Here is a 13,486-nt window from a genome sequence, read left to right as displayed (position 1 = left end):
CAATTCGAGCGGCTCAAACACCAATTAATGGGTTGAAAAAAACAAGGCACAGGGACTGATTTTCTGTGTACCTGTTCCTGAAACTTTCCAAAACAAATTATCGAAAAAATGTGATGGCTCTAAATAAATTCTCTAATTTTTGAAGGTGGCAGGAAGCCCTACTTACTAACTTTATTCTGCTTACCTTGGGGGTGGGGGATGTCAGTAAACTTACAATCTGTGTTACCGGTGAGATTTTGGGTTGTTTTTAACTTAAAAACAAGCCGAGATGTGTACTTTAAATAACGAAAAGGTAACGACTATCACCAGCCAAGAACTAAGAATAACTGCTTTACTACTTCAGTATATATAGTTATTCAAGACCAATATCACAAATTGATAATGGTCAAATTCAAGTCAAATCGCTTTATATCGAAGCGTAGTTTATTTTTAGTGGGTACAATGCATCATTTCTTCAATCTCTATATAGGACCTAGATTTCATTGTCAACGTTAATGTAAATCATGTTGCAGAAATATTATCAGACACAAGAGTTTTCTATATACTGAAACTGCCATCAGGTGTTTTTTTATTTACTGTATACTAAGCTTATATAATAAAATGAAGCATGTCATTGATAACAGACCCATCGGAAGCAAGGTAATGTTCCGCCAGTACCACGTGCAGGATAACAAAAAAACAGGGGAAACTTTCATGCTGATTAACTACAAACAGTCCCACGCGCCTGTTCTGGCCTGTATTTAACTTACACCCAAAATATCACTGGTTCCCAGCCTGCTGATTGTGGAGCTAGCGCGTGCAACATTAGAGACGACTTTTCCCTTCTTTGGTAGTCGCAAGAGAGGATAATGCTTTATGCTCTCTTGGTAATCACGTGACTTTACTTTACGATAACAACCTTCAAGGCTGCATAATTCCTCATAACCTACGAAAGCCGAGCTCAATAATTCAAATGTTTCAAAGTTCAATCAATGTCGCACGCTATTGGACGATATCTGGAAATATCTGTACTATACAAAAAAATAGAACAAGCATACCTGAAAGAATATTGAATTCAACCAGAATTATGTTGCTTTCCTAGGTTGCACATCTGTAAAGCACTTTTTATGGCTTATGGCTTCTGATTCATCTGTACCTACATCAACAAAAGAAACAACCAATTATGCCAGGCTATGTCGTGTTCTTGTCGATTTGGGAACTTGTGCCCTCAGGGATTGCTTTGATGCCATCTTCACACCACTAACTCTTCACAAGGTCTTGGCAGCTAGTCAACCCGCATTGCAGTCTCTTAGATCACGAACAATCATCAATGTCACACAATGGGGAAATCTCTTTCCTTCAACCCCTGCTTCAGTGTCCTCAACAGATTTCGACATCACCTTACTCATGATTCTTTTTAGAAACATATGTGGTATGGCTCCACCACTCACGGGATGGGACGCCCTGCCTGCAGCCAAGGACGTCAGCCGTGAAGCAGACATTGCACGAATTAAATACTTCAGAAACTGCATTTATGCTCATGCCGATCACGCTTCTATCGATGATGTAACTTTCGACGAATACTGGAAGGAGATTCGAGACACTCTAGTACGACTAGGAGGAGTTAAATACAAAGTGAGAGATGAAAAATGTTTTGGCGTTTTGTTTGAACACTGACTAGGTTTGATATGTTACTTCCCTGCATTCACAGTGTAATGAAAGTTAAAACACTACTCAGACTAGTCACACCAGTGCAGTGATTCATATGTTGCCCGTTCCACTTGGAGGACTCTGTTGACTTTTTCGAAGTTTGCTGTATGGATCCCGATATGCAGCAACATTACAAAGAACTCCTTCATCAGTGAAAAAGTGATGAAGATAACGTAAAAGATGAGTTGAAACAAATTGTCACCAATATGAAAGAATTTGGTACAGGCATCAAAGAAGTGAGCAGCGACGTTAAAGAAATTGGTATCGACGTAAAAATCCTCACAAAAGAGCTTGATGACTTGGTGGCATCAACTGTGATTTCTGCCAGTGACACAAATGATGAAGGTGATAAAGACTTTTAACGACTTAGTAATGGCGCCAAGGAAAATACACACTGCAAAAGGCAACTCATATGCTCTGCTTAAAAAAAATGGGTTTGAATTTCAGCTAGTAAGTTGCTCTGGTCTCGTAACCTTTCTTCTTTTTCAAATAAATTACATTTTGAGACACACACCACCAATGGCTATGACAGATGGTTCGTTTCAAACGTTGCCTTGTAATGGGCTGTACCTTGCAGGGGTTGATTATAAACGCAGGTGACTTTATCTCATTATTATATAGAGCAGGCCGGCCCGGAGGGAGAAGCCATGTTTACTGAGATTGGAACTCCGTGAGCGTGGTCAGTGTGTCACCCAGTGTCGTTGCTGCTTTGTCAAGTTCGCCAGATCGTTCGCCAAACTCGCCCAACACGTGTCATTCCGTGGAAAATCTCCAGACCGGTTTGACGGGATCCTTGCTAATCGGGCTGGTTTGGTTGTCATGTAATCGCGAAGATGATTTTTAACGAGCCGAAATCTCAATCTGTCGAACCAGCCTGCCTGATGTAATCAGAGCCTTAGGGTCTGTTTTTATCTGGAGCCTAGACTGCGTAGCTGGTGGAATTATTTTTGGCGCGTGCGAGTTTTGGCAGCGAAGCTGCCATTCTCGTGGCTTTGCCGCGAAAAGCGAGCGCCGAAGGCGAGAGGGATTTCAAAGCGTCTCCTCCCCATTCTCCGCACGGCTTCGCAGCTTCTCGGGCAAAACTTTCCTCGCGCAAACGATCCAACCGGAAACGCAAGCTATTTGGAGCCATTTGGAAGCCATTTTAAACTTGAGTTGAAATTTCAATGGGCAATAAGTACGACTCAAAATTTAAAATTTGTTTTTGTGTAGTTTCACAGTATAAAAGTCTCTTCCTCTTCTTGATGTGCTTATGCTTAAGCTAGTGTACTGTTTTGCCTGACCTCAAAGATCATGTTGGAGCTTCCTCTGGGTCCATCTGCACGCTAAACGTGTTGTTCGACTTTTACATGAACATGAGAAGGCTATCATAACCAGTTTAGATGTCATTGATGGAAAAGAACAAAGAGAGCACGCAGCGCAACTAGAACACTTTCACATCTCTATGAATCAGTTACAAGAGCATGTCGAGTGGTGCCAGGGTATCTTACAGAGGAAGAAAAGTGTTGAAATTTTGAAAGAGGATCATGCTCTTATTGGACGGTGCAGAGGTCTTTTAAGTGCAGAGAAACGGAACATTTATAAGCCATCGCATGTCAGATACCAGATAAATGAACAACATGTGGGTATTGTGAGAAGCGCAGCTCCGGTGGTGGGTCGAATTGTTGTTAGTAGCACAGATCCTTTGCAGTCAGTAGCTGAAGGGACAGGGTTACGGGAAGGTGAGGTCGGAAGCGAAGCAACAATTACAATAAAAACAAAAGATTTTGATGAAAACCAATGCTTCGATAAAAACGATCAAATTCAAGTAATAGTTTAGTCCCCGTCAAAGGAAGTAGTCAGGCACATGGTTGCACGCGAAGAAGATGGTGATTATAGCGTCACTTACACACCAGACTGTGTTGGACAACATGAAGTGCAGATTGCGGTTAACGGTCAGTCACTGACTGGTAGCCCATGGCGTGTTCATGTGACTCCATATCATTATAAATATTCTTTTTCTTTTGGTTCGCTTGGGAAAGGACGAGGACAGCTTGATTGGCCCAATAGTATTGCAATAGAAGACACGTCTGGGAATGTTGCAGTGGCAGATAGTGATGGGGTACACCTATTTAGTTCAGAAGGAACACATCTAAGAGATATTGGTACTAACAAGTTAACAGGAGCCACGTCAGTAGCCTTCGCCAAGTCAAGTGACCTCTTAGTCATTGCTTCTGACAAGATTTTCTGTTTCAATGCCGAAAGTTATAAATTTGTAAAATATGTCACCAACAAACACCTGAATACACCACACTGCCTGACTATTGCACCTAACGGTTGCATGGTGGTGTGTGACGAGGGTGACCTTACAGTTAAGGTTCTGTCCTCTGATGGCTCGCGGCTGCTACACACTATCAATGATCCTGGCTGTGCCAACCCACGCTTTGCATTGTGTCATCAGAAGATAGTTTTCGTTTACTATTATCTAGAAAGTGATGTTAAGGTATTTAGCAAGAATAAAAAGTTTTTACACAGCATCTACAATAATGAGCCTGGTGACGGACAAACGAGTGCTCCCGCTGGTTTTGCAACTGATAAATTCAATAACCTGGTGGTATGTGATCGTTGGAAATCTGATGGGTTTCACATTTTTACCCTTTAAGGCAAATTTGTAAATACAATAGAAGGACAACACACTGAGCTTAGTGCACCTCGTTCAGTTGCTGTGTCAAGCACTGGTCAACTTTTTGTTACTGATGTGAGCAAAAATTGTGTTCATGTTTTCCAATGAGAATCAGAGTTTTTGATTAACTGCTACTCGCAGCAATTTAAGTAAAGTGGAATCCCATTAATGCAACTCTCCTTTGCACTTTGGAAATTTGACTGTAGTAATCGATGGTATAATATTAACTGCGAACAAGAGAGAATGATTTCTCTTACAGCGAACCGTCGTACTATGTGACGATTAGTAATTTAATTTTGACTATGGAATCGCCGGATATTACTCATATCCCTTAAAAACGTCTTTCATTTTGTTTGTCCTTCTCACTTGCAAGCCGGTACACCCCTCCAGCCATTTTGTAACTGATCGTGAGAAGGTTCGACGAGTGGGCAGAAACAGTAAAAACCCACCATTAAGAAACTGGTTTTAGAACCGGTAAGGCTGAAATTTGTAAGTTAGGCCCCCACTATACAAGAACCAGAGGTTCTTATTTTCTAAAGTTCTGGGCAAAAAAGCAAAAAACTTGGGCAAAAAAGATAAGTCAACATTCAGGATCCTCTTGGCAGGTGCCATATCACTACAAATGCAATGTGAACAAGTTTTTAGTCATTTTTCATAAATACCATTTTAGAATGTAGATTCAGCTGATTTTTTGGTGGGCAGATACGGGAAAAACCCGCGATTTCATTAAGAAACTGATTTTGGAACCGATGAGGCTAAAATTTGCAAGTTCTATACTTTTTATTCAGCTGATTTTTTGTACAGGAATCAGCTGATCAGCTCTTGGCTACAAAGTATTTTTTTCTTCAGAGAACCTTTTTAAGAATCTAAATGTCTAAACTTGGGCCAATTACCATTTTTTATGCAAGAACCTGTTTAGGCTAACCTGGGAAAATGCAGTTTCTTAGTCAAGGGTTTTACTGTAGTCGTTGGTAGTAACAACGGGCAGATGGAATGACCGGGCTCCCACCATAAAAAAATTCTGATCTGACCGTAAAAAGAGTTTTTTTTTTCCTTCTGTTGTTCATCGAAGGTTTTTCTGTTAGGTAAAAAGTAGGATTTTCATAATTTGAATAATAGTGTTACGCTTTACGTTAGTCAAGATGGGTTCTTCTGATCATAAAGAAAGTCAGGAGGAGATTCAGTTTAACCTGCTGTTCGAACATAGCCTGCGATCCAATCATGCCCACCTACATCTCTGCTCTTCTTTTTACGAGAAACATCTCAACGTAGTTTAGTCTGCTGCACAGCCGTTTTTAGCGTCGTCACGCAACGCTTCTAAACGTAGGTTAGTTAGAACAAAACATGTGGTGCTATGACAACCGTCAAAACTTCCGCCAGTCAGTCTGTCTATCTGTCTGTCAGAACCTTGCAGGGGCACCCAACGACAATTTTCGGAAAATATCTGTTTGGAAGACGATTTGAGATCTAGAATTTTCGGAACATTTTTTCCAAAATTTCTTGCTTTTTCTTCCTCTCCTAGGATTTTCGAACATCTAAAAAATAGTATAATTGCCCATTTTTAACCGATTTTTATCCTAAAAAGGTCACCTACAATTTTCGGGAGCCTTTTTCCTGGCTGAAATTTTCGAAAAGGCAAGTTTTGATCCCTATAATTTTTCGAATCACTAGACTTTCAGCTAGGAAATCCGAACACACGAAACATTTTTAGGGGATAAAAATATGCCTATATCTACCGTTTAAATACTAAAATACGTTTAACAATGCTATGTTTAAGTGGTTTTGAACTATATTCTCCTTGGGTGCCCCTGACCTTGATGTAGAATAGGGTATCATTTATTTGCAATGATCAGTTGTAGGACGAACTGGAGTTCATTTATTTCACAGTGAATAGGGAATAGCATAAGAATCAGTTCTTGTGCTTAGTCTGGAGGTTCAAAGCGTCGGTTTCCCAGCGCCACACACCTTCATCCGAGAATTCCCATCCCGGGGAACGAATGCACCTCACTATTCTCTGATTACAGTCAATTTTCTCCAAGACGGACACCTTTGGGACCGGCCCTGACTGTTCGTCTTAGGGAGGTGTCCAGCTTATAGAGAGTCGAGGTAATGTGACAACAGTGAGTTTAACGCTGAACCTGTTTATACAACTAATACAAAACATCTTAAACTGGAAATTGAATTGTAAGAGAAAGTGAAAATATTTTCTAATTAGGGAAAGTTCATTTAATATGACAAGGGGGGGGGATGAAGATATTGAGGGGGGGCTCCGAAAATTTTTAGACACCTGAAGGGGGGGCTCTGAAAAAATTGTTGCGCTAGGAGGGGGGGCTCCGAAAATTTGTATACTTCAAAACCAACACATGACATCATCATACAGATCGGATGGTTTTCAACTCAACAATTTAATGACCTGTGCAACTCAGCTATATCACGTGGTTTACAGATATAACAAATGTAGTCTCAGTAATTATTACACTCTTGTTCATCCCAAAAATGCTTTAGAAAATTTCAAAAATTAGAAATGCTCAAACTTTTTATAATAAAACCACATTGATTCAACAAGATCTCAAAATCTGCTAACGGGAACTATAAAAACGATGACTCTGTAACAAGAAATGTTAAGAAATGAAGGAGGGGGGGGCTCTGAAATTTTTTCCACTACCAAGGAGGGGGCTCCTAAAAAATTGAGCCGCTAGCGAGGGGGGCTGCTAAAATTTCAGGCTTCGAGTTTCAATATCTTCACCCCCCCCCCCCCCCCCTTGTCATATTAAATGAACTTTCCCTTATACAATAAAACGTTCATTACAAGCCGACGTTCACTATTTCGTGGTCTAAAAGCATACTAGCATACACTCTGCGAACTGGAACGAGGCTACAAAATATCAAACATTTTGCAATTTACTGTCAAGTACAGCATCTACATTTCCGCTTTGAGGTATTTTTCACTACATAAAGCACTTCTCAATTGTCCGATGACGGTTTCAAAAGTGCCGGTTGTGCGTCTCAGAGACATGTCCGTCTTATAGAGGTGTCTGTTAAGCGAGAGTTGACTGTAGCACTAGTTTAAGCCAAGAACATTCAGTTTATACATCATCTGTGAGAAAAAGAAAAAAGAAAACAACAACAACAGCAACACCCGAGTAGTCCAAGTACCAAGCATGGCGCAAGATAAATCAGGGGCACCCAACAACCATCTTAAGTTAGGCTATTTTTCGTAGAAAAAAAGGAACCTAAAATTTTCGGATTCAAAAATGTGACGGCGATAGGAATCAGAAAATTTCTCACTTTCGTAATACGTCAAATCTTATCTAAAATTTTCGGAAAAATAATACGGAAGCCCTTGCAATTTCGAAAAGACTGAAGTTCCCCTGGCTAGGATGACCGAACAGATACAAATTTTATAGTGCCGCTTAGAATGCATTACCTAAAAGTACTGTCGGTAACCTAAAACGTGTTTTCAATGTATTTAAGAGGAAACCGTCGTTGGGTGCCCCTGATAAATGCAAAGGACCTTGCTAAAGTATCTAACAAACAGCCCCGGCGTTCTGGTCCTTCCCGTTTCTTTCTCTTGCTCCAGGAAGAAGAGAGACCTTAGTGGTTTACCATTCACAAAAAGGGAAAACCCGGTTGGAAAGTAAATGGAACACGACTTTTTGAGTCGTTCTAGCTTTCATTACAGGCGTTATGTTTTCGCATTTTTCACCCAGGCGAGTAAAGGCAAGCGCGAAGCGTGCGAGGAGCACTAGACACCCGCGACGGGGAAAGGTGACTGGCACTCCTCTCTCGCTTGAAAAACGCGAAAAAATAACTCCTGTTCATGTAGGCTAGGGTCGATTCAGTCGAAAATTTTCCGGGAAAACGGAACATTGAAAACGTAGTCCTGTTTTCGCGGTCGGAATGTTCCAAACGGAAATTCTTGTTACCATCTTTGACCTTTGCGGCGGTATTTCGGTAAGTGGAACCCATTTGTGCAAACTGTAAACGCGATTCGTGGACGAAATTTACCAATCTTGAATTCTGATTACCATTTACCCAATCTGTGAGCCTATCGGTTTGTCCATGTAAATGGTAAAGCAAACCACAGGGAAGAGGCTGGTTTAAGCAACCCAAACGCCCTTTTATTTTCTCTTCCCCTCACCCACCCTCTTAGTTTTGTTGCGTTGCCAATGATCAGTTGCCTTACGAAATCACGTGACTTAAAGCTTGCGACTCAAATTGCACATTTCGAACTTTGCATTTGAAAGTTGGTGCTCGTTTCATCGGCTAAAATTCGTTGTTTTGGGAGGCAAATAGCTTATTTTAATCCTTCTGCCAAGAGGCTAACTAATGGTATCCAACACTGAGTCTATCTTGTGATCAATGAAGATTTGACTGGTCGGTAAAGAACAAGAAGAATCAGCAACACTACGAATCACTTCCTGTTTGAGTGAGGAATCAGTGATAGGACAAGTCTAACAAGAAGCCTAGAATATCAAGCGCAGAGGTATGTCTCTTTCGTTGCTTTAAATTCCTCTTCAGTGAAGATTCATTTCTGATTCGAGGAGGGCTTTGTCCAGAAATGAAATCCTTGAAGAAAGACAAAAGGCGAGTTAAGTAAAAGCGGCATGTTTGTAGACAGGACGTTACATGTCGATAGAAATCGATCCTCGGAAAGCAAGTCGATAAGTCGATAGTGCTCGATACTTGTCAATAATTTTCGATTGATAATATATATTTGTCGATAAAAGTTGATAATCACAATGACCTAAAGGCAGGTAATCGATTTCGATCGCCAACAAAATCAAAACAATTTGTTTTAACTAACAGTAAGTCGATTGTTTTTGAACATTGAACGTTTAAGCAGTTGTAAGGCATTTAACGAAAATGACAGTAAACAGCGATAAAATTGTATTGAATCAATCCCGAAAAAAGCAGATGTTATTATTGTTATGTCTGTTTAACTCTTGCCTTGCTTCACAATGCCTTGTGATTGTAGGTTTGCAACAGTCGCGTTAAATTCATACTTTCGCCATTGCCTAATCTCTAGGCCTCATTACAGTTGCTAATAGAACTGAGTTATTTCACCTTAACCAGGCAACTTTTTGTCCCCTTAATGCGACGCGATTCTTTCGGTCAGCACTGAAACTGCACTGGCTTTTTTTGGTAATGGGTTCATGATAACCGTCACGAATGTAGAGACATGTAATTGCTGTAGTTACTGTAGTTGGTGTAGTAGCTGTAGTTGGTGTAGTTAGTGTAGTTGGTGTAGTAGCTGTAGTTGCTGTAGTTGGTGTAGTAACTGTAGTTGGTGTAGTTAGTGTATTTGCTGTAGTTGGTGTAGTTAGTGTAGTTGCTGTAGTTGGTGTAGTTGATGTAGTTAGTGTAGTTGGTGTAGTTAGTGTAGTTGATGTAGTTAGTGTAGTTGGTGTAGTTAGTGTAGTTGGTGTAGTTGGTGTAGTTGGTGTAGTAGCTGTAGTAGGTGTAGTTGGTGTAGTAAGTGTAGTTAGTGTAGTTAGTGTAATAGCTGTAGTTGGTGTAGTAGCTGTAGTAGGTGTTGTTAGTGTAGTTGGTGTAGTTGGTGTAGTTAGTGTAGTAGCTGTAGTTGGTGTAGTAGCTGTAGTTGCTGTAGTTGCTGTAGCTGGTGTAGTAGCTGTAGTTGGTGTACTAGCTGTAGTAACTGTAGTTGGTGTAGTAGCTGTAGTAGGTGTAGTTAGTGTAGTTGGTGTAGTTGGCGTAATAGCTCTAGTAGGTGTAGTTAATGTAGTAGCTGTAGTTGGTGTAGTTGGTGTAGTTAGTGTAGTTGGTGTAGTTAGTGTTATTATGTAGAAGCTGTAGTTGGTGTAGTAGCTGTAGTTGGTGTAGTTGGTGTAGTTGGAGTAGTAGCTGTAGTAGGTGTAGTTAGTGTAGTTGGGGTAATTGCTGTAGTTAGTGTAGTTGCTGTAGTTGGTGTAGTTGCTGTAATTGCTGTAGCTGGTGTAGTAACTGTAGTTGGTGTAGTTGCTGTAGTTGGTGTAGTAGCTGTAGTTGGTGTAGTAGCTGTAATTGGTGTAGTTAGTGTAGTTGCTGTAGTTGATGTAGTTGGTGTAGTTGGTGTCGTAGCTGTAGTTAGTGTACTTGGTGTAGTTGGTGTAGTTAGTGTAGTAGCTGTAGTTGGTGTACTTGGTGTAGTTGGTGTAGTAGCTGTAGTAGGTGTAGTTAGTGTAGTTGGGGTAATTGCTGTAGTTAGTGTAGTTGCTGTAGTTGGTGTAGTTGCTAAAGCTGGTGTAGTTGCTGTAGTTGGTGTAGTAGCTGTAGTTGGTGTAGTAGCTGTAATTGGTGTAGTTAGTGTAGTTCCTGTAGTTGGTGTAGTTGCTGTAGTTGATGTAGTTGCTGTAGTTGCTGAAGTTGGTGTAGTAGCTGTAGTTGGTGTAGCTGGTGTAGTAGCTGTAGTTGGTGTAGTTAGTGTAGTTGGTCTAGTAGCTGTAGTTGGTGTAGTTAGTGTAGTTGCTGTAGTTGGTGTAGTTGATGTAGTTATATAGTTGGTGTTATTACTGTAGTTGGTGTAGTTGCTGTAGCTGGTGTAGTAGCTGTAGTTGGTGTAGTAGCTGTAGTAACTGTAGTTGGTGTAGTAGATGTAGTTGGTGTAATTAGTGTAGTTGGTGTAGTAGCTGAAGTTCCTGTACTTGCTGTAGCTGCTGTAGTAGCTGTAGTTGGTGTAGTAGCTGTAGTAGGTGTAGTTAGTGTAGTTGGTGTAGTAGCTGTAGTTGGTGTAGTTAGTGTAGTTGCTGTAGTTGGTGTAGTTAGTGTAGTTGCTGTAGTTGGTGTAGTTTATGTAGTTAGTGTAGGTGGTGTAATTACTGTAGTTGGTGTAGTTGCTGTAGCTGGTGTAGTAGCTGTAGTTGCTGTAGCTGGTGTAGTAGCTGTAGTTGGTGTAGTTGGTGTAGTAGCTGTAGTTGCTGTAGTTAGTGTAGTTGGTGTAGTTAGTGTAGTAGCTGCAGTTGGTGTAGTAGCTGTAGTTGCTGTAGTTGCTGTAGTTCCTGTAGTAGCTGTAGTTGGTTTAGTTAGTGAAGTTGTGTAGTTGGTGTAGTAGCTGTAGTAGCTGTAGTTGGTGTAGGTTGTGTAGTTAGTGTAGTTCCTGTAGTTGGTGTAGTGGATGTAGTTAGTGTAGTTGCTGTAGTTGCTGTAGCTGGTGTAGTAGCTGTAGTTGGTGTAGTAGCTGTAGTTGGTGTAGTTAGTGTAGTTGCTGTAGTTGGTGTAGTGGATGTAGTTAGTGTAGTTGCTGTAGTTACTGTAGCTGGTGTAGTAGCTGCAGTTGGTGTAGTTGCTGTAGTTAGTCTAGTTGGTGTAGTTAGTGTAGTTGCTGTAGTTGCTGTAGTAGCTGTAGTTGGTGTAGTTAGTATAGTTTGTGTAGTTGGTGTAGTTTGTGTAGTTGGTGTAGTTAGTTTAGTTGGTGTAGTTAGTGTAGTTTGTGTAGTTGGTGTAGTAGCTGTAGTTTGTGTAGTTGGTGTAGTAGCTGTAGTTTGTGTAGTTGCTGTAGTTGATGTAGTTAGTGTAGTTTTGTGTAGTGGGTGTAGTTGGTGTAGTTTGGTGTAGTTTTGTGTAGTTGGTGTAATTTGGTGTAGTTTGGTTTAGTAGGTTTAGTTTGGTGTAGTTATGTGTAGTTGATGTAGTTTGGTGTAGTTTGGTGTAGTTGGTGTAGTTTGGTGTAGTTTGGTGTAGTAGGTGTAGTTTGGTGTAGGTTGGTGTAGTTTTGTGTAGTTGGTGTAGTTTGGTGTAGTTAGGTGTGTTGGTGTAGTTTTGTGTAGTTGGTGTAGTTTGGTGTAGTAGGTGTAGTTTGGTGTAGCTGGTGTAGTTTGGTTTAGTAGGATTAGTTTGGTGTAGTTTTGTGTAGTTGATGCAGTTTGGTGTAGTTTTGTGTAGTTGGTGTAGTTTGTTGTAGTAGGTGTAGTTTGGTGTAGGTTGGTGTAGTTTTGTGTCGTTGGTTTAGTTTGGTGTAGTTTGGTGTAGTAGGTGTAGTTTGGTGTAGTTTGGTGTAGTTTTGTGTAGTGGGTGTAGTTTTGTGTAGTTGGTGTAGTTTGGTGTAGTTTGGTTTAGTAGGTGTTGTTTGGTGTAGTGTTGTATAGTTGGTTTAGTTTGATATAGGTGGTGTAGTTTGGTGTAGTTTTGGGTAACAACTACATTAAATACACCAACTACACAAACTACACCAACTGCACATACTACACCAACTACATATACTAAACCAACTACATATACTACACCAACTACATATACTACACCAACTACAGTAACTACACGAACTACACTAACGACACAAACTAAACATACTACAACAACTACATATACTACACCAACTTCACAAACTACACATACTGCACTCACTACACCAACTACATATACTACACCAACTACACATACTAAACCAACTACACATACTACACCATCTACAGTAACTACACCAACTACACTAACTACACCAACTACACATACTACACCAACTACAGTAACTACACCAGCTACACTAACTACAGCAACTGCACCCACTACATATACTACACCAACTACACATACTACATTAACGACATATACCACACCATCTACACTAACTACACCAACAACATATACTACACCAACTATATTTACTACACCAACTACAGTAACTACACCAACTACATATACTACACCAACTACATATACTACACCAACTACACATGCTACACCAACTACAGCTACTACACCAACAACATTAACTACAGCAACTACAGCAACTACACCAACTACAGCTACTACACCAACTATAGCCACTACACCAAACAGCAACTACAGCAACTACATCAAATACAGCAACCACACCAACTACACCAACTACACGAACTACAGCAACTACACCAACTACACCAACTACAGCTACTACACCAACTACAGTTACTACACCAACTACAGCAACTACAGAGACTACACTAGCTACACTGACTACACGAACTACAGCAACTACAGCAACTACACTAACTACACCAACTACAGCTACTACACCAGCTACAGCAACTACAGCAACTACATCAACTACAGCAACTACACTAACTACACCAACTACATCAACTACAGCAATTACACCAACTACACCAACTACACCAACTACAGCTACTACACCAGCCTCAGCAACTACAGCAACTA

The 13,486-nt window shown here is 40.6% G+C and overlaps 1 protein-coding gene across 1 annotated transcript; it reads left to right on the top strand.

Moving 5' to 3' along the window:
- The first annotated feature begins 1,113 nt into the window (after nt 1-1,113).
- LOC140935615 (E3 ubiquitin-protein ligase DZIP3-like) lies at nt 1,114-1,690 on the top strand. The gene has a single exon (XM_073385181.1). The coding sequence runs from the start codon at nt 1,114-1,116 to the stop codon at nt 1,654-1,656; it is 543 nt and encodes a 180-aa protein (XP_073241282.1). The 3' UTR covers nt 1,657-1,690.
- The last annotated feature ends 11,796 nt before the right edge of the window (nt 1,691-13,486 follow it).

Source organism: Porites lutea, chromosome 4 (genome assembly GCF_958299795.1).
Source record: "Porites lutea chromosome 4, jaPorLute2.1, whole genome shotgun sequence".
NCBI classification, from domain to species: Eukaryota; Metazoa; Cnidaria; class Anthozoa; order Scleractinia; family Poritidae; genus Porites; species Porites lutea.
Note: the sequence above shows the minus strand (reverse complement) of the source record. Positions and strands in the feature narration are given on the sequence as shown.

Coding starts and splice junctions, on each gene's coding strand:
- LOC140935615 (XM_073385181.1), top strand. CDS start 1,114: ATGGCTTCTGATTCATCTGTACCTACATCAACAAAAGAAACAACCAAT.